Here is a 23896-nt window from a genome sequence, read left to right as displayed (position 1 = left end):
TAGTCCAAGAGAATTATCACCTGAAGCTGAGAAAAAATTGGCCTTGGTAGAAAAGCAAGTACATGAAGGGCATATGGATCATATTGATCCAAAGCTGGATTGCATTTTGGTTATTTTACCTTCTAGGCATTCTCCTACAGGAATATTAATGCCGAGGGAAGATATTATATTGGAATGGATATTTTTACCACATAAACCGAATAAAAAATTAAAAACTTATGTGGAAAAAAAATATCTGACTTGATTTGGAAAGGAAAATTGAGACTTCGTCAATTATCAGGAATAGACCCAGCAGAAATTGTCATACCTTTAACTAAAGAGGACATTGAAAAATTAGGGACAGAAAGTGAACCTTGGCAAAGAGCTTGCAGTAATTTTTTGGGAGAAATTAACAGCAAATATCCCAAAAGGGGTAGATTTGATCTTATAAAGAGAGCTGATTGGATCTTGCCTCGAATTGCATGGGAAAAACCCCTATCTGGAGTTCTTACATTTTATACAGATGACAACAAACAAGGAAAGGCAGGTTACAAATCAGAAAATTTAAGTAAAGTGGTTCAAAGTCCTTGTAATTCAGTTCAAAAATCAGAATTGTATGCTATTCTGTTGGTATTAATGGAATTTTCAGAACATCTCAACATAGTAACTGACTCTCAGTATGCTGAAAGAGTAGTATTACATATTGAGACTGCAGAATTTATCCCTGATGCTTCAGAATTAACTTCACTATTTATTCAATTACAAGATACAATCAGGAAAAGGAGTCATCCTTTATATATAACTCACATCCGATTCCATACTGGTCTGCCAGGCCCTCTAGCACAAGGCAATGATGAGATTGATAAATTATTGATAGGAAATGTGCTGGAGGCCTCAGAATTTCATAAAAAACATCATGTCAATAGTAAAGGTTTAAAAAAGGATTTTTCCATAACCTGGCAACAAGCCAAAGAAATAGTAAAGAAATGTCCTCTTAACTTCTACAATCAAATGCCATTACCAGCAGGATGTAACCCAAAGTGTACTAAGAGGAATGAAATCTGGCAGATGGACGTGTTTCACTTTGCAGAATTTGGAAAATTGAAATATGTACACCATACCATCAATACTTATTCAGGATTTCAATGCTAGAAGTTATGGCCATCATGGGTATACCTGCACAAATTAATACTGACAATGCTCCATCATATGTCTCTGTTTAAATGAAACAGTTTTTTTCTAATTACAATATAAAATATATTACAGGTATACCACATAATCCTACAGGTCAAGCAGTTATAGAAAGATCAAACAGAACTCTAAAGGATATGCTAAATAAACAGAAAGGGATAACAAAAAACCCCAGAAATAGACTACATAATGCTCTATTAACTTAGAATTTTCTCAACACCAATGAGAAAGGAACAACAGCTGCAGAGAGACATTGGATAATAGAAAAAACTACAGAATTAAATCAGCCTATATACTTTAAGGATGTGCTGACCTCAGAATGGAAACCAGGATATGTGTTACACTGGGGACGAGGTTTTGCTTTTGTTTCTACAGGAGAAGATAAGCTGTGGGTACCATCAAAATTGATTTGAACAAGAGAGACCTCTTAATTAGAGGAGGTGATAGTTCATCAACCAGCATGAACATCCAATTTAAACTAACTTATACCAGTAACACATGCCTTTTCATTTAATCAGATAATAACTTGCCAAAAAGGAACATCCCCAAAATTAGTCTTGGGGAAAGTTTTTTTGTTTTTGTCTTTTAGGAGAATGAAGGCTAAGGAATCTGAACAACACTGGACAAATGAGACAACTGAAGAAAAGGGACAAATCATCTATCCCAAGAAACAGAATGAAACGGTGTATGGGTATATATTATCTAAAAAATTTTATGTCTTCCTAAATGTTTGTTTCTGCTTTTCTCTAAAGATTTAACACTATTGGTCTTCTGATAGTCCCAGTTCAATTAAAATTTAAAGCTGACTTTGGAGTTGGAGAATGGCTCTCTCCTTCTTTAAACTCAAGCATGTTGTTGAAAGGAAAATGCAAACTCCCTTTATCATGCCAGAAGAAAAGAGCCATCTTCTGCTATGGGACAGGAGAAAAACCAAATTAATTAAGGGACTATTCTATTACTAATCTCAACTCTTTGATTCTATTCTGATTCTTTAAACTTTTCTTAAAGTATGAATTTTATATCAAAATTTACAAGATATATATATATATATATATATATATATATATATATATATATATATAGAGAGAGAGAGAGAGAGAGAGAGAGATACATTTTAAACTTTGCTAAGATATAATGGTCATATAGAGTACTAACTAATTCTAGAAAAAAGGCTTCAATTAGCTGCATATATATGTCTTTGTGTTCGAGTCTCTCATCAGTTTTCTGCAGGAAACCACGGCCAGGCCTAACATCAACTGAAGTCTCCAGGAAGAAGATGGGGCCCCACATCAACAACAATTCCATGTAGACAATAATAATATCACTAAGCTGACAAACATCATCTACAGATCAGCTTTAGACTGCAAAGTGCTCAGAGCAATAAACCCTGAACTTTGGCATTATACACAGACTGGATAATGAAGGATAGATATAGTTACCTTTCCTAGAAATTGACAATTAACCTAAAATTTTTCTTTCAGGATAAAGATAACTTTGCCCATACCCAGCAGGAAGCAATTTTAAGAATACAATGCCCACATTCCCAAAGAGGTGTGGGGCGGGTGTTTTTTTGGTCTTTTAATGGGTTTTAGGTCTGGGATAATTTTCATTGTTTAAGGGGGTTGGTTACAAGTTGTTGTCAAGGGTTAGGAAAAAGGGCTAAGCAAAGGAGATTAGATTTAAGGTTCTTGTTTTGTTTTGTTTTTTAAAAAAAAAAAGAATAAAAGAAAAAGAAAAAGAAAATTGCTAGTTTTAAATACTTTACATTGGATTGGATTGTTTTATATTATATACAAATTATATATATTGAAATTGATATTGTTAGAAAATGCTATATGTATATTTCTAACTGTACTTATACCATTCATTTAACAATGTAATGCAATTTTCTGATCCCTGAATGTTATTATTACCAACTTTTAGGATATAAAGAAATGAAAATTAGTAGTTAGACATTATAATAGAACTTGGAGTCATATTAGGTATGTTTTTAAAGATTGAGCAGATATATTTTAGATAGATCATCTTCAAACCCTTCAGAAATCTACAGAATATGGCATTTAAAATGTTTTAATAGCTTAGAATTTTTTTCTTTTTGTTATGACTATGAGACATGTTGGCTCCTGGCAGTACCAATCTACTTCAGAGAGAATATGGGCATTGAAGAAACTGCAATTGGAGTTAACTTTCATTGTGGCAAAAGTTAGCCACTGGACAACAAAGTATCCTCGAATCAACTGCTGACAACAGGACAAAATGGACAGACAGGACACGAAACAAAGGACTACTGATTCTTGCCAAAGCAAGTGTGGTTATGGCTTTATCAAAAGGCATCTTCTGAGGCCAGAACAATAGGAAATAAAAATCACGTTTGCAACATGCTTAAGATTGTGAACTACCTACCAGTATTTCTAATAAAACATGCAGGATTTATACTAAAGATAGATAAATTATAGGCATGCCTGGGATATATTTAGAGAAACTGAGATGCAGGGGGAGGGGCTTGGACCTGCCTCAGCTGAATGTACCAGGCTTTGCTGACTCCCCTTGGGAGGCCTTACTTTGCTGGAGGAGGGGGATGAGCTATGGGTTGGGAGGGGAAGGCTGGGGTGGGAGCAGGAGGAGGGAAGAGAGAGGGAATCTGTGGTTGGTATGTAAAATGAATAAAAAATTCTTAATAAAGACAAAAAAAGAAAAAAGAAAGAAAAAAGAAATCCCTGCTGCATTTTATGTCAGCCCAGTTAGTGGTGCAGACAGATGTTTAAAAACAAATACTTCAGTTAACGTAAATCATGACAGCATACTCAGTCTCTTTACCCTCGTTGAAATGTTGAATATATTGCTAGATATGTTCCAAGTATAATTTGTGCTATATTATATTTATATTTTAATAAGAAAAATGGTTTGTAGGTTAATAGCAAGTCATTATTTTATTGTCACCAATTCATTAAAATGATCCAACATTCTAAACTTCAATAGTTTTATTTTTTATGAGTTCTTTGACAATTTCATACAATGTATTTTAATCATTTTTATCCCCTCCCCCAATTCCTGTTGGGTCCAATCTATCCATCCATCCATTTTCCTATCCATCCAACTTTCAGTCTTCTTAAACAAACAAACAAACAAACAAAAAAACTCACAAAAACAAAACAAGAACTCATCAAGTAGAATTTGTGCTGCCCCTAAACCATCAGGTATGTGGCTGTCCACTGGATTGTGGTTGATCTGCATCCCTAAAGAAAACTGACCAGAGGCACCTATCAATTTCCATTAGCAATTTAGCTATGAGCAGGACATGCAAATCACCACCTCCCTCTGTGCTGGGGTTTTGTCTGGCTTGGGTTTGCACAGCATTTACGCATGTTATCGTAACCAATGAAAATTCATATGGTGATGTCTGCAAGAAAAACTTCTAATTCTAGAATTGTCTTCACATCAAAGATGTTGAAACAGTTGAAACCATGCTGTTTTTATTACAGATGCATTCAGCAGCCTGGCTCATTTCTGCTGGATGGTTCTATTTTTTCAGCCATCATTGGTATACCTTGCTGCATCACCTTACCATAGTATCTGCTTAACTGGAAGCATGGACAGTGCTCTTTTGTGCGCCATCATTCCTGAGATATAATTTTGGTATTATTTCCATTATAAATGTTGTTTTCATCCTAGTCTTCTGGATACTCTACTGTTACTCCTGAAGACAAAATCTGAGACGATCACCAAATGACATGCTCTTTGAATCTGTCCCTTTCTTACACCACTGTGACACAAACCTGGTAAGTATCTTCACTATTTTCATAACTCCTCAGCTGAGTACATACTAGTTGGTAAGAAAATGGCGTTTACACTGTAGTCATGGCTGACTTTGTGTCAACAACATATGTAGTGATATACACACATCACACATGTCACAGTGTAGAGATACTGTAACACTGATAATATGGATGAGGAGGACTGCCGCCACACAAGGAAATGCATTGAACTAGTAAGTGACTGAAATCTGTTACAACATCCCGACAACGTGCACCATTTTTTCAGTGCTGTTACAAACGACAATAACTAGTGTCTGATCACAGGGGCCACTACAGGCTTTGAAACAGCTGCATAGAACATTGTCTTAATTTAAATGTGCTTGAGTGTGTGTGTGTGTGTGTGTGTGTGTGTGTGTGTGCATGTGTGTGTGTGTATGCATGTGTGTGTGTATGTATATGTGTGAGTCCACGCATGCCATAGTGCATGCATCTGTGGAGGTCAAAGGAAAACTGAGTTGGTTCTCTCCATCCACCTTTACATGGGTTCTGGAGATTGAACTAAGGCTTACAAAATGTGTTACCAATTGAGCCATCTTGAAGACCAAGATGAACAGATTCTGGCAGAGGAAAAGAGCTATAGAAAATAAGCAAAGAACAAATATTTATAATATGCGAGCTGGAGACGAGTGAAGTGAGGTGGAGGGGTAGAACGCCAGGACAGAAAAACTGCACGGGAATTCTCTCCAGGCCGTGCTTGTTCAGGAGGTGGCAGAGGGGTCTGAGAAGGGGCTGGAATCTGGGGGTTATCAGGGAAGACTGGAGGCATTGAGGTGCATGTCCAGCCAAACAGAGTTCATCTCTAACCTGGACATGTCTCTATGACACCACCAAGCAGGAAGAAACGCTTTCGAGGCAACTTTAGTAACATCTGAAGTGAGTGCTCTTAAGTAAGAAAGGCGCCTGGGACCAATAAAACCAGCGGATGAGTTAGGACTGAGGCCTGAAGGGACCTTGGTGGATTGAATTCAGTTCCACTGAGGTCACATGCATGCTTGAAAAACAAACAGCATATTTATGCATAAGTTAACAAAATAGCTGTAAAAGTAATTATTAATAAAGCACAGAGTTAGGACTGGGGAAATTTCACAGGTCCATTTTGAAATGTGCTTGTGATATTTTGAAAAACTATATTTTGAAATATGCTTGGAAGGATGCTGTAAGAACAGATTAATAAACTAAGCATTAAGATGATTAAATAATTGTGGGGAAAAGTAAATGGTAATCCTTACATCTGAAGGGAATATGAAAACTTATGCAAAATGTCATTTTATGATGAAGAGCTTATATTTTAAAATTGTAAAAAGAAAAAAAAAACCATGCCCGAGTCCTTGGTTTTCAAGTTGTGCTATATTCATCCAAAATGTCAAAATGATTTTTTGTCCCTTAGGAATTTGCTGAAATAGGGTTATTATTTATTTAATAGTTTAAAAAAAAAACAAGTCCATGAGTTCTACAAATAAATACCTGTAGTAGCCATTTATATTTAAATTCATTTGAATTTTATTCCATTAAATACTTAAGAAGAAACACACTACTTTAAAGAAGCAAATAATTTTGCCAATTTCTTTCTCAGGCTAGCTCCAGCCACTTTTTCTTACATTCAAAATTAAGGGAATAAACATCATTTGAAAGAGCTTAACCAGTATGTGCTGAAATACACGGAGTCTTCTCTTAGTTTGCCAAGGCTTCCAGTGAGTCAATAACAGCCTTATTTTTAACAATATTTCAGTTCAGAATAAAACTACCTCACCTTCAGTATCATGGTGCTCTGTAAAAACTGCACACATAACTAATCTCCACGTTCCAAAAGCTTGCTGTACCATATCATTAATGAAAAGTCCTTACCTGGCTTGTCAACGCCTCCTAATAAACTTATAAGGTAATTATGTTATCCTCTCCCATCCTTGAAGATTAGATAACCTTCATCAGTTTCGCTTGTTCCACTATACCAAATATGTCCTTTTTCAAAGTATTTTCTTCCCAGTGTATACTTTCTTTATGGTCTTTGAAAAAGATCACTTTAAAAAACACCTATCTTTACATGAAAAATACAAGGGTAAGGGGGAAGAACTTTGTTTCTTTTAGTGACCTTGGTTCTTCATCCACCCCAATTTAAAACTCCCCCCTTCTAAATTGGTTGCCAAGTATCTCCTACTCGTGATTAAACACTGTGGACAGCTGGTGGCGCTGTTTCGGGATGCTATGGAATCTTTGGAGAGTGGGGCTTTGTTAGAGGAACTGGGTCCTTGGTGTCTAACCAGGAGTGGAGTCTTTCTTTCTGTTTCCTGGAGGAGGAGGAGGAGGAGGAGAAGGAGGAGGAGGAGGAGGAGGAGGAGGAGGAGGAGGAGGAGGAGGAGGAGGAGGAGGAGGAGGAGGAGGAGGAGGAGAACAAGAACAAGAACAAGAACAAGAACAAGAACAAGAACAAGAACAAGAACAAGAACAAGAACAAGAACAAGAACAAGAACAAGAACAAGAACAAGAACAAGAACAAGAACAAGAACAAGAAGCCACAGTTACTGTTGCCAAAGACTGAAAAGCAGCTCCACACCTCATGCCTTCTGGCCATGATAGACTACGTATCTCCTCAGTGAGCTTGAATAAGTACTTCTACCTGACAATGTTTCTTGTTGGGTACTTGGTCAAGACATAAGAAAAGTAACTTCATATACCAAGCCAAAATGATTATGGAGTAAAAGGAACCAAATTTTAAGGGTCTGAGTTACCAAGATCTTAAACTCTAAGACCGTGACTGGTATGAATTACAACATGATTTAGAAGCCCCAGAGAGATGCTAACTGCCTGTCCTTAATAAGCATGGATGTCCTGACATCCTCTTCCACAGTGGTTGGCATCTCCTTCTTGTACACACAATTACCAGTGATGCTATCATAACCATTGGGTGGGGATTGCTTAGAGTACTTTCTAGATGTGAGTCTGAGAAAGAGCTTAAGATTCTGCATCTCTAACCATGCCCAACAGAGCTGCTGGGCCACAGGCTCCAATTAAGGAGCAGGGGAATAAAAAACAATCTGCTTGCTCCTTGACATAAATGGGCTGTGGGGCAGCATAAACTTCTGCTGAATCTAGATGGATGGGTATTTTATCAGATGTGAAATGAAATTACTCACTGAAATTTCATTGCTCACAAACCTCTCTTGGCAGGCCATGCATCTTTTATTTTATTGAGCTGTGAGCTCAAGGACTGTTTTGAAAAGTGTTTTGAATTTTGCAAGGAGATGTCACTTTTAACTTCAAATTACAAAAAAAAATTTACAAATTATCCCATGCCAAATAGAATCTAAAAACCAACAAGACAAGAAGATCATGACCCTGCCTAGAACACACAAGAAGTATTTCCAAAGGAAAACTAGGTCACAAAGATCATAGAAGTGGAACTTGCCTAGACAGTACAACTCCTGCCCCACTCCTGAGATGTCAGCTGATCTCAGATGGTCAAGCCCTGGTCTTAGAATCTGAAGGGTCTGAAGTTGTAGCTTACTTGTAAGCTTACAAATTAGCTTCCTGCAGTTTCATAGATAGGAGGCAGAAATAATGCTCAGGGTCAGAGACAAAGTCAGTTGATTACTCACAGCAGTGGCAGTAGCCAGAGAAACATCTTTGCACAGGAGAGTCCAACACCAATTACCCGGGGTGGCAGCAGGAGAACCAGGGTCACTATACAGGAAGTGAGATTCGCTTCAGGGCAGAAACTCCAGGAAGACAAGTCACTGCCCTGCCGTTAGAGCTGCCAATCACCTGCCTAACCACTCCTCCACTATCTTAATTCCTTTGCCATGGAAACCTCTAGCATCACTACCCTGGAATATACACAGTTTTGAGAAAATTGCTCTTCAGGCATAGACTTGAAGAAACATACCAGCATCAAACATACCAATTACCCACCGGTAACTGGTAAAGAAGTGGAGGAGTATCAAAAGATGGCAATTACAATAGGAATAATAACTATAATAATGACTAAAACATCTAAACACATGTGCCATTTCTTTTTGTACTCATGATGTCAGAGACGTTAAATGTGATTGTGTCCACTTTAAGAAAAGGAAACTGCCCCAGGTAAGCCTTGGGCAACTTGTCCACGGTCACATAATTAGTAGTTTCCCAGGTTTTACCTAGTCTCCCTAAAATTCCAAAAGTCCAATTAAGAGAGAGAACTGTCTGAGGGGAGGGAGCAGAAAGCCACTAACCCAGGTCTGGACCCAGCTGCATGCCAGCACCACTGTGATGTGCTCAGGATTCTTACATCCTGTTGCTCCTCTTTCAACAATGACCAAAAGTACTGTCTCCTTGATTCTGCAACTATGAAAAATAAATACCATTGCAATCCTTGGAATATCATATTTGTCCACTGTTATGACTTATTTAGAAAGGCAATCACAGACCTCTCTCAGGTAGAGGTCTCTGCACAGGGAAACAGAGGGCCAGGCAAATATCACACCAGGTTGTTCAGTCTTCTGTCAGAGATCAGGCCTCAATTTCCATTTCCTGAGACTGAGAGCAAGCAGTTTCTGAAAGAGCCATGAACAAAGGGCCCCTCTGACAACAGAGACAAGGGAGATAAGACACACCAAGCCTGGGACACTGAGCCAGCCCCCACAGTCAGTGTGTCCTAGGCCAGCCAGCCTCCACAGCAGATCAGGGACGAAGCCTGGGACTTGTCCAGACTTACCCCAAAATGGAATAGCTGTAGCCCTGACCAGCCCCTGACTAGCCCTGGCCAATTAGAATGAACTGATATTACTGCCACTTGCTTAAGCCAATCATATCTAAAGTGACTTAACTGCTCTAGGAACCCTCCTTGGCTAAGCTTAAAGGGGGCCCGTGGGCTCCTCTCACAGCTTTCAACATTTGTCTGTGTGTAGGATGGAATAAACAATGCTCTTGCTGATTGTATATGTGGATGGTGACCTTTTGCGGGACTTCTCCAGAACCCTAACAGAAACCATGTTCACAAGGGGAAGTTTCCTACTGGAACAGGGCTTTCCTTCTCTTCTCAGCAGGGCTTGTAGGTGCTCAGCATTCCTAATGCTGCACCAGCATTTATACAGACTGTTATTGCTAGAAATGTTTAGTGATTACAACCTGGGCAAGGGACAGAACTTATTTTTCTAAAAGAAAAAGATAAAAAATATCTCTCTGACAAGGATTCATCTTTCGATTATTTTAAAAATATGCATTTTATTATTTTTATTTATGAGTGTGTCTGTGTGAATATGTGTGGATGCCCACTGAGGCCAGAAAAGGCTACCAGCTGTCTGTAGCTTTAGTAACAGGAGGCTTCGAGCTGTCATGGGCGCTGGAAGCTGAACTCCAGTCCTATACAAGGGAAGCAAACACTCTTAACCTCTGAGCCTCCTCTTACAGCCTTTATGTTTGTGTGTGTGTTTTCTTTTATAGTGAGAAATCAAAGGCAGAATTTTATAAAGACCATAAATTAGAAAAGCTTCTGGGAAGAAAAATGATTCAAGTTCCCTAACAAAATCTTAACATTCTGCTCCAGCTCATATGTTAGGAAGCATGTGGTTGGCTGCACTGAAGCCAGGACAATCCTTGGTTGCTAACTTTGAACACGTCACCCACAATCAACACACATTTTCCTTTCATACTCTACTGGTTATTCAGAATTGGCTCTAAAGCATCAGACTCCCTCGCATTCATAAACAAATTTAGCTCCCTGTGTCAACACTGGAAGTTCTGCCTGTAAACCAGTGCACGCTGGGATTGAATTGCTGCTCCTATCATCCACCACTACTCCTATCAAAGCGCATAACTAGATTAATGGGGAAACTGCTGCATTGTGCTGCGTTTATACTTTGCCTAGCAGCAGGTTTCCTTTTTTGCAACAAAGAGCAGCCTACAGACAGCAGAACATACTTAACAATGAAGTGGCCTCAGTTCTTATACCTCACACATGACTCAGGCATAAAAATGACCTTAAATGAACACAGAAAAGAGATACAGGCATAAACATAAAACAGAGAGGCAGCCTGAGCTTTCTGACAAGGGGTTCCAGGCAACCGTGGGAAAGCACTAATGGAGTTTGCATGTTAAGTCTCTGAGGGAAGGAGAACATTCTTAGGAACATGTATCTTTGGATACCTGAAGGCTGTGGGGGGAAGTGACCATAACAATCCCTGAGAACCTCTATCAGGGCACCTCGTGTCTTGTTGTCATGCGAAGATGCAGCTACATGAACTGTAAGTCATATTGTTGAGTTTCAGGTAATTTCAGAGAGAAAAAAGTCAGGCACATATGTGCACATGTACTTACATAATAATTTTTTTCTTTTTAACATAAATGTTTGTATCTTATTTTGTAATTTATTTTAGTGTTCCCTTGGGCCAGCCCACTGGAGAATAAGTCCAAGTTAAGAAACCCAGAACATTTTCCTGGACTGATTCTCCTTTCCTACTGTGGTCAACATGTCCTAAGAACAAAGGTTTTAGTTTTGAGAATCAGAAGTATGAAGATGTTACAGAGCCACGGTGTCTATCCAAACATCAGGGTAGGATAGACAAGGAGGTGGGTGTGTGATGCCCTTGAAGACACTGTGCTCTGGGCTGCCCATATCTGTTTGTGTAGATATAAGCTAGTCCCTTCAATTAGAGTGTAGTGGCTGCTCCGATCCCAGAGACAACAAAAGATGACATTTGCTCTCTTTATCATCTAATCCCATCTCCTCTCATTGCTCTAGGCAACAAAAATGTCAAATCTCAATATACACCACCTGCAGAAGCACAGTCTGTGCCAGGAAAACAACAACAAAAGAATATTCAACAAAGAAGAGCAGCTCTGTTGAATATGAAGCAGCAGAAGCCAGGAGTACACACAGGGAATGGATTTTGAGAGACCTTGAGGCAAAATGCACTTCATTTTAATTTGATATAGAGAAACAGATATCTCCTGGGAAAGAAAATACATGTCTTTCTGTAGAGGAGTAAGCAGCTTAGGTGGCTGGCCCTGAAAGGAGAAATACTGGAAGACCGCACCCTCTTGGCAGAGCTGAAGAAGCAGCTCAGGATAGCTAAGGGACAAGGAAGGAATTGTGTACAACCATGCCTCACCTCCACATTTGCTAGAGACAGTTCATCCCCAGGTGACCTACTAGATATTGCATGGATAAAATGATTTCCACTGGAAGCAACCAGCTCTGTCTACGGAAATAACAATGGTTATAAAATGGGCCGATGAATTAGCCAACAAACAGGAGAGGAAAAGTGGATATACTTAGCATGAAGAGTGCAGGATTTTTTGCCCCTGTTTTGATATAGCTACTGCACTGGTAAATGACCCGTTCACTAGCCCTATCAAGACCAAAGTCCCTGACACAATAATACCTTTCAAGGAAACCAGTTGCAACTCGATATAAGAAATTGTTATATGTTGCCTCTTTAGGAAAGGAGTGAAATTTTGCTTCTCTTATTATTGACATGAATCCAATCCCAGGTTCTTCAACATAGTGCCTCATTAAGTATTATTAACCTTCAGAGTTCACATGCTGCTTGGCTTATCATGGGACTCAAATAAAGCAAACCAATTTATCAAAGGAAGTCCAACAAGAGGCACATGTCCAAAAAATTTACAGGGCCTAACTTACGCTACATCCCTAGACACTATTCACCTTTAACTATGCAGTTAAGGCTCCAGCATGAAGATGATAATCTGCTTGGGGATGCTCTATGTTCTATGCACATGTCATAATTATATCAGCTCATGAAAAACCATTCTTGAATTTTCAGCCACTTTTAGGGCCAGTTGGCTTCATGCTGGTAGCTTGAAATTTGCCATGGCATATTTGCATGATGAAAAATCAACAAGGCCTACAAATCAAGTCTTCACACTAACCTCTTGTTTCTGCATTCAAGAAATAGAATGCATAGAAGTTAGAACCAAAGAGGGGGGGGGCTATCTCCAGTCACTAACTAGGAGAGCCTCACTTAGGCATGTTTACACTGTCTCTGTAGAGTGTGGAGGTATGTTCTGCTTTTCGTGGGAATGTGGAGGAAACAGGTTATTCTTACAAGGGTCATTGAGAGTTTTACTAAACCTGTATCTACATTTGCTGTCTGGTACTTTCAGTCCTAATTCCAAAGAATCAATATTTTTAAGTAAATTGTCATTAAAGTTGCCACAATATAATAGGGACAGGGAGGACTGTGCATGGAATTAGGGAATTTGTTCAACACTTTCACCTTTTGTAATATCTATGAATAGACCATCATAGACCACTATTTGAATAGAAATACAAACCAGGTATTCAAAAGCCTCTGGTTAAAGTGTTCAGGGCATCCCACCAACTGAGGGGGACAGTCACCTGGAGAATGTAGCTTCATCCTCCCCAGTGACTTTAGAGGCAGATCCAGTCTCCCAGGTTCAATACACCACAATGCCACCAAAACACACTCCTCCTTCAGCCACATCTCTATATATAAAATCACCTCAAATATGAAATTACATGCACCAGAAATGACCAAGAGCTTCATTGCCTAAATTATATAGATTAAAATGAGACATGGCACATCTTGTTCCATTTGCATCAAGTCCTGTACTTTCTAGCTATAAGGAGGTCTAAGATGGTTCCAAACTCACTCAGTTGCCTCTTTTCTTCTGATAGGAAAAACACAATGCAATTATGTCAGTTGTTCAGGCAACAAGCCTAATCAGCAACAAGCAATTAACTGTTCAATCATGTTGCAAGGTGCTACTCCATAAGATGTCCTGAAGGGACCTGTGAGTGAAGGGCTCACATTACCTATCTAGGCTCCTTTGAGTGAAGGAGAGCAATGCTTTTCATTCATTAGTCATGATTTCAACAGTGGTAAATGCTAAGGATCTCAGAAAGGACAGTGCAGAACAGGCTCAGTAAGGTAGCTTGTAACATTCCTATAACATCTCAGGACACCTGAGATCAAACCCCAGTATCTAATGTCATGAGGAGACAGGCAGGTGGAATTCAGAAAGAAATAGCCATCCATACTTACTGAAGCTACATTCACGAAATCATCGTCCGAGAGGGTTTCTAACATTTCGGAGACAGATGTTCGGATGAGTTTCAGAGTCAATCCACTCACACTCCCACTCCTATGAACAGACAAATGGGTCCATGTGTTACTCACTGGTCATCTAACAAACAGCATCACAAAGAAAGAAAATGGTCTCATTCCATCTTTAAAAAGCGGTCAGCCTTGAAATCATACATATACAATTAACACAGAGACTGAGCAGGTTGTATTTATATATTTATGTATTATGTATTTATATACTTATACACCGAGAACACACACACACACACCCCTCCACAATTAAGGATAGAGGCCATGCATTCGAGAGAGAGCAAGCAGTACAGGTTAAGAGAGAAGAAAGAGAAGGGAGAAATGATGTAATTATATTTTAATTAAAAATTTTAAAAATAAAAGTCAATAGAAAAAAGGAATAGAAGAAAATAACAGTGCTACACAGCTTTGGTGAAGTTTGTGGCCAAATGCCTTGCTCCACAGACCAAGGAACAATTTCTCCAGGATTTCTTCATTTCTCTTGTCTCTACCTCACCTAAGGTAGGGCTCATCTCTAGGTAACTAACCCCCACTTCTACATCCCAGGGGCATACAGCTTCTCATATGGCTTTAACTCAAAACAATATAAAAAATTAATTAAACCACAAATATCAACCCTTATAGAAATTGTTCTCATAAACTGTGTCCCTTGAAATGTCCTAGTAATAAGGGTTAACACAATTATCTATCTTGATCCAAATCTCTTCTAGTCAAAAAATTGTTTATGGCTAAGTACCAACTAAGTCACATTTTCTTTGTCTTTCTTCTTTTTGTGTGTGTGTGTGCATATGTGTGTGTATGTTTGGGTGGGTATGTGTGATGTGTATGTGTGTGTGTGTCTGTGTGTGTGTGTGTGTGTGTGTGTGTGTGTGTGTGTGTGTTTCTGTGTATTCACAAACAGACGTGTGGAGTTCAGAGGTTGATGTTAGGTATCTTCCTCTGCTACTCTCTACCGTATTCTTTTTTTATTTTTATTTTATAATTTAATTTAATTTTACATATCAGCCACAGATTCCCTTGTTCTCCCCCCTCCCACGTCCCATCCCCCTGCCTTCCCCCCAGCCCCCCCCCCCCATTCCCATCTCCTCCAGGGCAAAGATTCCCCTGAGGATTGAGTTCAACCTGGTAGATTCAGTCCAGGCAGGTCCAGTCCCCTCCTCCCAGGCTGAGCCAAGCGACCCTGCATAAGCCCCAGGTTTCAAACAGCCAACTCATGCACTGAGGACAGGACCCGGTCCCACTGCCTGGATGTCTCCCAAACAGATCAAGCTAATCAACTGTCTCACTTATTCAGAGGGCCTGGTCCAGTTGGGGGCTCCTCAGCTATTGGTTAATAGCTCATGTGTTTCCATTTGTTTGGCTATTTGTCCCTGTGCTTTATCCAACCTTGGTCTCAACAATTCTTGCTCACATAAACGCTCCTCTTTCTTGCCAATTGGATTCCTGGAGCTCCACCTGGGGCCTAGCCATGGATCTCTGCATCCGGTTCCCTTAGTCATTGGATGAGGTTTTTAGCATGACAATTAGGGTGTTTGGCCATCCTATCACCAGAGTAGGTCAGTTAGGGCTGTCTCTGGACCATTGCCAGTAGTCTACTGTGGGGTTATCTTTGTGGATTTCTGTGGACCTCTCTAGCACTTTGCTTCTTCCTATTCTCACATGGTCTTCATTTATCATGGTCTTTTATTCCTTGTTCTCCCTCTCTGTTCTTGATCCAGCTGGGATCTCCTGTTCCCCTAAGCTCTCTTTCTCTCCACCCTTGCCCTTCATTACCCCCACTCAAGTCCAGGCTGTTCATGTAGATCTCATCCATTTCTCTGTCATTGGGCGATCCCTGTATCTTTCTTAGGGTCCTGTTTTTTGGTAGCCTCCCTGGAGTTGTGAGTAGCAGTCTAGTCACCTTTGTTTTACATCTAGTATCCTCCTATGAGTGAGTACTCTCACGGTGATCCTGGGGCAAACCGATCCTTTGAATAGTCTAGTCAGCAAGCCCCAGGGATCTTCTCTCCCCCCACCCCATCCATAGTTGACATCACAGGCACAAACCACTATCCCACCATTGTTTAATTTTTTTCATGTAGATGCCAGAGATAAGAACTCAGCTCTTCATATTGTGCAACAAGCACTTTATTGACTGAGCAAATCCCCAACCCCATGTTAATGTCTTAATATGGCTGTGTCTGCATATACAATCATCACATTGATTTTTCCCCAATCTATCATACATGGCTAACTTCCCACAAACTACTTTTACCTATAAAACATCTCGTGCACTATAACAGTCAAGTACTCACACATCCACCAGAATGAGCATGTCCTTGGGCGAGGCAGCTCCCTGGATATACCTGAAACAGAACCACAGAAATGTTTCCTTTCCTCTCTGTCTAACACTGATATTTGTTGTATTATTATTCATAGATCTCTGAACTAGGATATGATAAAAGCAAAAAAAAAAAAAAAGGATTTATGATCACTTTAGAGATGCTAAAGTATGGCTTTAAAGCTACTTTCCAGGTATTTATAAGAAAAGATATAGATGAAATTTAATGTAAGCAGTAAATAAAATTAATTTCTAAAAGGATTTTTTGTGACCTTTTCACTGTAGTGGATAAACAACTGTGATATTTTAAAATAAACACAAAGAGATAGGTGGTGTATAAACTTTAAGAAAAAGCAACTTAAACAAAAGGAAAACCAGCAGGCCAGTTAAATAACTGAACTCAGGCACTGGATAATGTTATTACTAAGAGGTCAAAGCAGAAACTCTCAAACCTTTACAGAATCCAAGAAAAACCTGGAGAAGCAGTTCAAATGTTAATTCTAAAATCCAACCACATCTTACAAAGCAAGACTCCCTGAATTTGAAAGATACTTTAGGGAAGACTTAGGTAGGACGTTATCTGATGTGGAAAAAGAAATTTGAGAGCAACTGATTAGTGAGAGAGTGAGAGTGAGAGTGAGAGTGAGAGAGAGAGAGAGAAACAGACAGATAGACACATACTGTTTGGCCAGAGACTGAAGGGGAACAGATAATGAAGGGGACCAGGAGTCTGCCTTCCCCAGCAGGAAGCCTGCATCAAGACTTTTCGCTGACAGAAAACAGGCCAATTCATTCTCAACAGTCTAGAGCACAGCTGCTACCTGCTTGGGATTAGTGGGGAGCTGCGCACTGCCTGCCACCCCCTCCACTCTGTGCGGATCAATAGCAGAGCTCTTCTGTTTGCCAGGGGAGACAACCCAGCTCCTGTCAAGCCTCTTAACACCCTTGGTTAGCATCTGTCCCACTGTGCTTCTCAGGGGGAAGATGAAAAGATTAGGACAGTGTCTGCTTTGGATGATTGACACATTGCTCCTACATTTCCCAGAAAATGACCATTTCTTAAATACAAACTATATTATTTGTTTCCATTAGATAACAAACTGTAGGAATATTACTAATAATAGTAATATTGATAACTATTACTCAAGGTTGTATTCATGTAAACTGCTAGTTGATAATAAACACGACACTTAAAACCCATTAATACATGTTTTTCAGTTAACCAACATGCTGCATAGAATTTGTGTGAACATAGCAGGAAGTTAGAAACAATGCAAAAATCCAATAATAGGGATTTTCTTAATTTAATGAGCAGATAACCTTCATTAAAATGACATTAAGTATTTATTTTCATCAAAATGTACTCAAAAATTAATATAAAATGTACAAGGCACCATGCTGTATATATGAACTCATTAAAAATAGTATATTTACTATTCAAATGTAAAATTTAAACATTCTAAAAGCAATCAATAGTTAAAAGGCATGAACATTCAGAGTTGTTTTTTAGTATGTCCAAACATATTGCTGACATTTTCTTGCATTTTGTAGGATGGTGAATTATTTTAGTAGTGGCAAACAAATAAAACTCCTTTGCGGGGAAATCAATCTCAACTACATGGATATACTTAGGCAGCACTCTTAGCTTGGGGGCCAGTCTCATTAGTTCATTGCCAGAAGCAAATTGTCTCTGACTCTATGTCATCTCTCTATAAGGGCTCTACCCCAACCAAAGTAAGAGTCCTTCTCCAGAAATCTCCACCAGCTAAAAGAGACTGCAAGCTGAAACTGAACATAAGACTCAAAGTAATCCATTTGAAAACAAAGTCTGAAAAACCATTTAAACAGTGCTCACCATCACTCCCTACCCAAATTCATCATTTTCATGTTATTAATCTGTTTATATTTTGAAAATATCATAGCATTGTATGTAAAGAGACAAGACCTATCCTAGTAAGGGGAAGTTTGCCGTCAACATGTAACCAATGATAGAACCCTCTTCCATTGATCATGTCTTCAGAGAGTCAAAATTTCATACCATGGTCTTCTGCGTACATCATACAGATCAATCTTGTTTGGAGTTCTACTATTATCCACCCAGGGAGAAGCTGAAAAACAAAACATATTAGAGATACCATGTCAAAGTTCCAACATGACTGGGCTGACAAGACACCTTCGTGGGTTTAGGTGTTCACACCAAGACTGACAATTTGGATGCCATCTCTAGGACACACTTGGGAGAGATGGAGAGAATTGAAAACTGTTCTCTGACTTTCAGCATGAGAATCCCCACTCATCCAACATACCCATAAATGTAATTAAGTACTAGCTACAAAATTAATGTGAAAGTTAAAAATCACAAAATACAAAATAAACCAAATTCCACCTCTCTGGATGAATGTTCAAATACAAAATACCATCTTTATGTCATCAGTATTTCCCTTTTTAAAACTGGAAAGTAACAGAGCAGTACAAAAGGAAACCTCCGCAAACCCTCTCCCCATACTGCTGTCTGAACAAGCTTCAGACTCGGGGTTGGGTAGAGCTAACTTGGATGCTTTCCTCTGACAGAACATGTTTGTGCAGCTAAGGAAATCAGTGCTTTCAGTTACCTGCTCATTCTGTTTTCATTCAACGCAAACTCACTGAATACAAGACTGTTTTTCACCAGGCATGGTGGGTGGCACGTGCCTTTGATTCCAGCACTTGCAAGGCAAAGGCTCTGTGAGTTTGAAGCCAGCAAGGTCTGCAGGAACTCCAAGGTTAGCTAGGGCTAAAAAGCATCATCTTCACTCACAAAAATACTGTTTTTCTTATATTGTTATCATAAAGTAGCATTATTATAGCCTTCGTAGTTGTATGTTTAATACATGATGAATATTGTTGAAATAGTTTATCAATTTCCATTTCAAATGGACTACTTTGCTCAAGGATGTCACTGAGGAGGTTATGAGAAGATTGTAAGAACCAGAGGATGAGGAGGACCGCCGCCAAGCAGCACCTTCTACACATGCCAAGGCTGCTGCACTCAGGACCTCGCAGTATCTCTGTTCTGAGCCCTGCACATGGTCCTGCCAGTTAACAGTCTAGCTTGGAGTCTGCGAGGCTTGCGAGGCTCTGGGGAGGGCTACTAGGGGAAGATGAGTCAAGCTGGTTTCCTTCAGAGATATAGTAGCTGGCTTGGTAGCTTGCCCATGTTCAAGTGGATGGATCTACACCCCCACACATATGGACATCTCTAGTTGGACTCAGTGCGGTATATGGAGAAAGTGCAAAGTAAGTTAAAAGGACGGCACAGACAGGATGAGAGGTCCTGGGGGACATAGATGGCCAAGAGGAGGGTGGTGCGGTGGCAATACATTATATACATGGAATGGATAGAAGATCTGCTTTAAAGATAACAAACAAATTGTTTGCTTTTGGGAAGTTTATATGAGTGATGTGAAAGAATTCAAGCAGAAAGTCAATGATGTATTCATTTCAAATCCTGTATCATATTTCTGAAACTAGAAATGAAACCTAAAAACTTCTTGGCTTATTATATTGATTTTGAAATGTATTTGACTCTTACTTATTCTAATGGAGTCTACATTTACTCTGGTCAACATGCTCTACAACTCTTTGCTTTCACCCACAGCCCGGGCCTAAATTAGGTAAGTAAACTTAGCTCAGGAATTTCACGGCAGCTTCATGCCTCAGAAGTCCCGAACATTGAAACTGTCTAGGCACGTGACTCAAGAAAACTCCGAACTCAGATGATATATGCACTATGATATATTTCCCAATTTTCTTTACTAAGAAATCATGGAAAATTACGGAGACTCTTGGTGAGAATGAGGCTTATTATCCAACTAAGATAATTTGGCCAATTAGAGTATGTCAAAATACACACAACTGAAGAAGCCCTTCTTGGCTGGGAAATTTCATATGCATAGCTATATTATGAAATGACTTATTCATTTCAAATGACTAATCACATTTACATAAACTGTAAGTTTAAATATAGTACTCCCCAAAGAACCAATTACCGACATAGTTAATATAACATCCATTAAATTTATTTCTTTAAAATTTTCAGTTTTCATCCTTTATAAACTAAAGTATCAAGGATATATAAATACCACAATTTTCCTTGTGGTAGTCTCAGAATTAAGCAACAAATATGTAGATAGATAGATCAGTTTCCTTTCAACTATTACTGTAAAATAACAGTTAATATCTCAATAACAAAATAATTTAAAGAAATTGAACACAAGTTTCAATGCCATGTCTCTGTTTATACATTATTTACCTCTCAACTGGAATGCATCCCTTTGGTTTCCTTGATTAAAATGATATGAGCTTTTAAAATACTTTTCTTTTAATAATTAGCATATTCCCATGTATTATGTGCAGGTGATGTAAGACACCGAATGAAGAAGGGTTACTTCCTGCACTACGTGGTTTATCTGGTGTTTGTCGGCTGCAGTGCATATGTGTTTCCCAGACTCAGCTCCCACTGTTTCACACATTCCCCTTTTCTCCATGTTCTTGCAATTTCTGAAGATCCACTAAGTTCCCAATGGCCAGCAATAGCCTACTGACACTGAGTTACTTATAATCCCCAGAATCCCCAAAGCAGTTTATTTATTTATTTGTTTTTGTATAGACCTTCTTGTTAACATTAGAAATCCTAGAGGATCGTATTCTAGCAGATTCCACCAATATGGCCTCCTATTGACTTACCTGCCTTTTGGGGACATGCCTGTATCTCTAGGGGATTAGGATCTCAGATCAGGGTATTGGGCCAATGAAGACTTTATTTCAGCCTTAGAGGTAGCTATAGATTAGACTATTTACATTTGTAAATTCTTTATAAAACTCCCTAAGTCTAATAGACCTTCTCATCATAATCTCTATTAGTCAAGAATTCTTTAAAATTGTGGTGAATGCTCAAATGTGTGTGTAGGTACACAATCCATGAACAGGATCCTGCAGGCCAGAGTAGGGCAGTGAGTCTACTCTTGGATCAACTTCTGCTGGTTGGTGGTCAGGAAGCCCCTTAACTTGGCCCCTCCCATGGGGTGGTTTGGTAAAGATACTGAATTGAGGGCTTGAAACTTCACCATCACTTATTAACATATCTGGCATCTGTAAATTCTTCATAGACCTCCCCATGTCTTACAGATCTTCTCATCACAATCTCTATTATAGTCAAGAATTCTTTAAAATTTGTTTACATGTGCACGCTTGTAACTGATATGGCACATATTTGTGGTGAATGCTCAAATGTGTGTGCAGGTACACACATCTATGAACAGGATCCTGCAGGCCAGAGTAGGGCAGTAGGTCTACTCTTGGATCACCTTCTACCAGGGGTCAGTGAGCCCCTTAATGTAGCCCTTCCCACAATTCTGGGGTAACTGTCAAACAACCACACCCAGGTTTTAATGTTGAGGGTTTGACTCAGACTCTGCTTCTGCAGCAAGTATTCTCACTTGCTGAACCATCTCCCACATTACAGTGGGTAATTCTTTATTAACAATAAAATTTCCCAGGTCTAAATACCGTGTCTTCTCTTCCCCTCTCTGGAGTGATCAGGCTGGCAGCAAGGCATAGAGCTCAAGAGACTGTGGCTACTTCTCAGACCAATGGCCAAGCCCCAGCCATGAACTGAAAGACCTCAACAAAAGCTTTGATAACTGATCTCATCAGGTTGAAATTTTAAAGTTATTATAAAAGTATATTTCTTCTTTTCTCCATGGTTGTGTGTTTTTTGCATGTGTATGGGTGCAGGGGCCCTAGGTTTATGTTTGGAATCATGCTTCATGGCTCCCCAACATAATTCATTAAGGCAGCAAATCAAAATCAAACCCAGAGCTCAGCAATATGGTTAGTCTTTGCTCTCCAGCTTATTCTGGGGACTCCAGTCTCTACCTTCCAAGGCTAGAATTCCAGAAAGCCACCACACCTATTAGGTATTCACCTGAGTTCTGGGGATCTGCAGCCTGGTCAGTTCTCAGGTTTGCACTTTTTAACCTCTAAGCCATGTCCTTAATTCTTTAGAGAGAACATCAATGTGAGATTTTTGCTTTCACTAAGATTGCTAAATGAAATCTACAGACAGAAATTATTATGCCCCATAAAATTTATACATTTCCTTAAAGACACAAGAAAATTAAAAGACTATAATTTACATTAAGGATAAGAACATTAAATTTTAACAACATTGCTAATCTTAGGTTGCATATATTAAAATATTCATAATCTCATATAAATTGTCTTATATATTTACTTTAAGTAAGACACGGTTATACTAAATTACAGTACTTATATTAAGGTAAAGTTAAAGAATATAAATTCTTCTGTGATATTAATTAGCATGTAAAATTCCATCATGGTATTTAAGTGGTATCTTATTTATCCAAGCTCAAAATTATGGAAGATCAAGTAGCAAAGAGAAAAGAGTGTGTTCTGCAGTTCCCCCAAATTATGTTTCATAACCATTCATAGTGGAGCTACACTTCTGGGAAGGAAACCAGAGCTTCTCAGGTCCCTAGAAGGGGGATAGTCTTCATCTTAAACAACCCTTCTGCATTCCATTAAGACTTGAGGATGGCTGCCGCCACGGTTTTAGAAACAGCAAAGAATGGCAATCGAATTTCTGAAAAGATCATTTCATTGATGGTGATAATGATCATTTATGAAGATGTTTTCCATGACCAAAACAAAACAACCAAAGGAGCTGTAACTGTATCTTTTGCTAAATCCACCACAGTATTATTATGCTTTCCATGATATCTGGAATGCGCTATGGTAGCTATCAGATCCCTTACACAGAGAGGTGGTTCCTGTAAATGAATTCAGAACAGTGGTATCATGTACTATAGAAACATTCTCGAGAAAGCATGCAGATTTTGGTGCCTTTTTATCATGAATGTTGCCTAACAATAAAAGTATCACTTTTCATTTCATTTGTTGAGAAATGGTAAAATGGATAATGGTACACTGAGGACTATATCTCTTGATATAGAAACACCACTTCAAATTACAGCTAATTGCACTTCCAATGGTAAGTTCAAACGTACTTTTCTAACTCTAGAATACTTCACATTGTTAATATCATGAAAAATTTAAAAAGTAGTATATTCTATACACTCAGAAAATGCCTGGACAGTCACTGCAGACCATTTCTTGGTGTCACTAATAGACAGTAATGTTAAGCTTGTCTCAGTTATGCCCTACAGAATATAGGCACGTGCTTAATTACAGCACAATCAACTGTGACTCAACTTGTCGCACACATCCAGCAGAATTCAGAGTTGCCATCATTCCAAAATAGATTCTTCAAGCACCTCATTTGCACCTCAGCTCCGGAATGGGTGGAAGAAAGAGCAGTTTTCTTCAAAGAGTTCAGACACTGTACTCAGATTGAAGTGCCAGAGGACACAGAAAGAAAATGGCTGACCTCTTTAAATTTTGATTTATCTTGAAAACACTCAGAAGATAGAAAAATTAATCTATATTAGTGTCATGAC

General features: G+C 39.0%; 1 protein-coding gene across 7 annotated transcripts in view; it reads right to left on the bottom strand.

Annotated features, from left to right (window-relative positions):
* Cacna2d1 (calcium voltage-gated channel auxiliary subunit alpha2delta 1) overlaps positions 1–23896 on the bottom strand; it is a 432008-nt gene that overhangs the window by 88450 nt on the left and 319662 nt on the right. For all 7 annotated transcript variants that reach the window (XM_076566314.1, XM_076566315.1, XM_076566316.1 and 4 more), the window contains 3 exons: positions 18418–18487; positions 16354–16404; positions 13988–14087 (listed from right to left, as the gene is read on the bottom strand). In XM_076566314.1, the coding sequence (XP_076422429.1) occupies positions 13988–14087; positions 16354–16404; positions 18418–18487 (221 nt within the window). The remainder of the gene's footprint in view (positions 1–13987; positions 14088–16353; positions 16405–18417; positions 18488–23896) is intronic.

This window comes from Peromyscus maniculatus, chromosome 3, assembly GCF_049852395.1.
Source record: "Peromyscus maniculatus bairdii isolate BWxNUB_F1_BW_parent chromosome 3, HU_Pman_BW_mat_3.1, whole genome shotgun sequence".
Taxonomy (NCBI): domain Eukaryota; kingdom Metazoa; phylum Chordata; class Mammalia; order Rodentia; family Cricetidae; genus Peromyscus; species Peromyscus maniculatus.
This window is presented reverse-complemented; position numbering and strand designations above follow the sequence as displayed.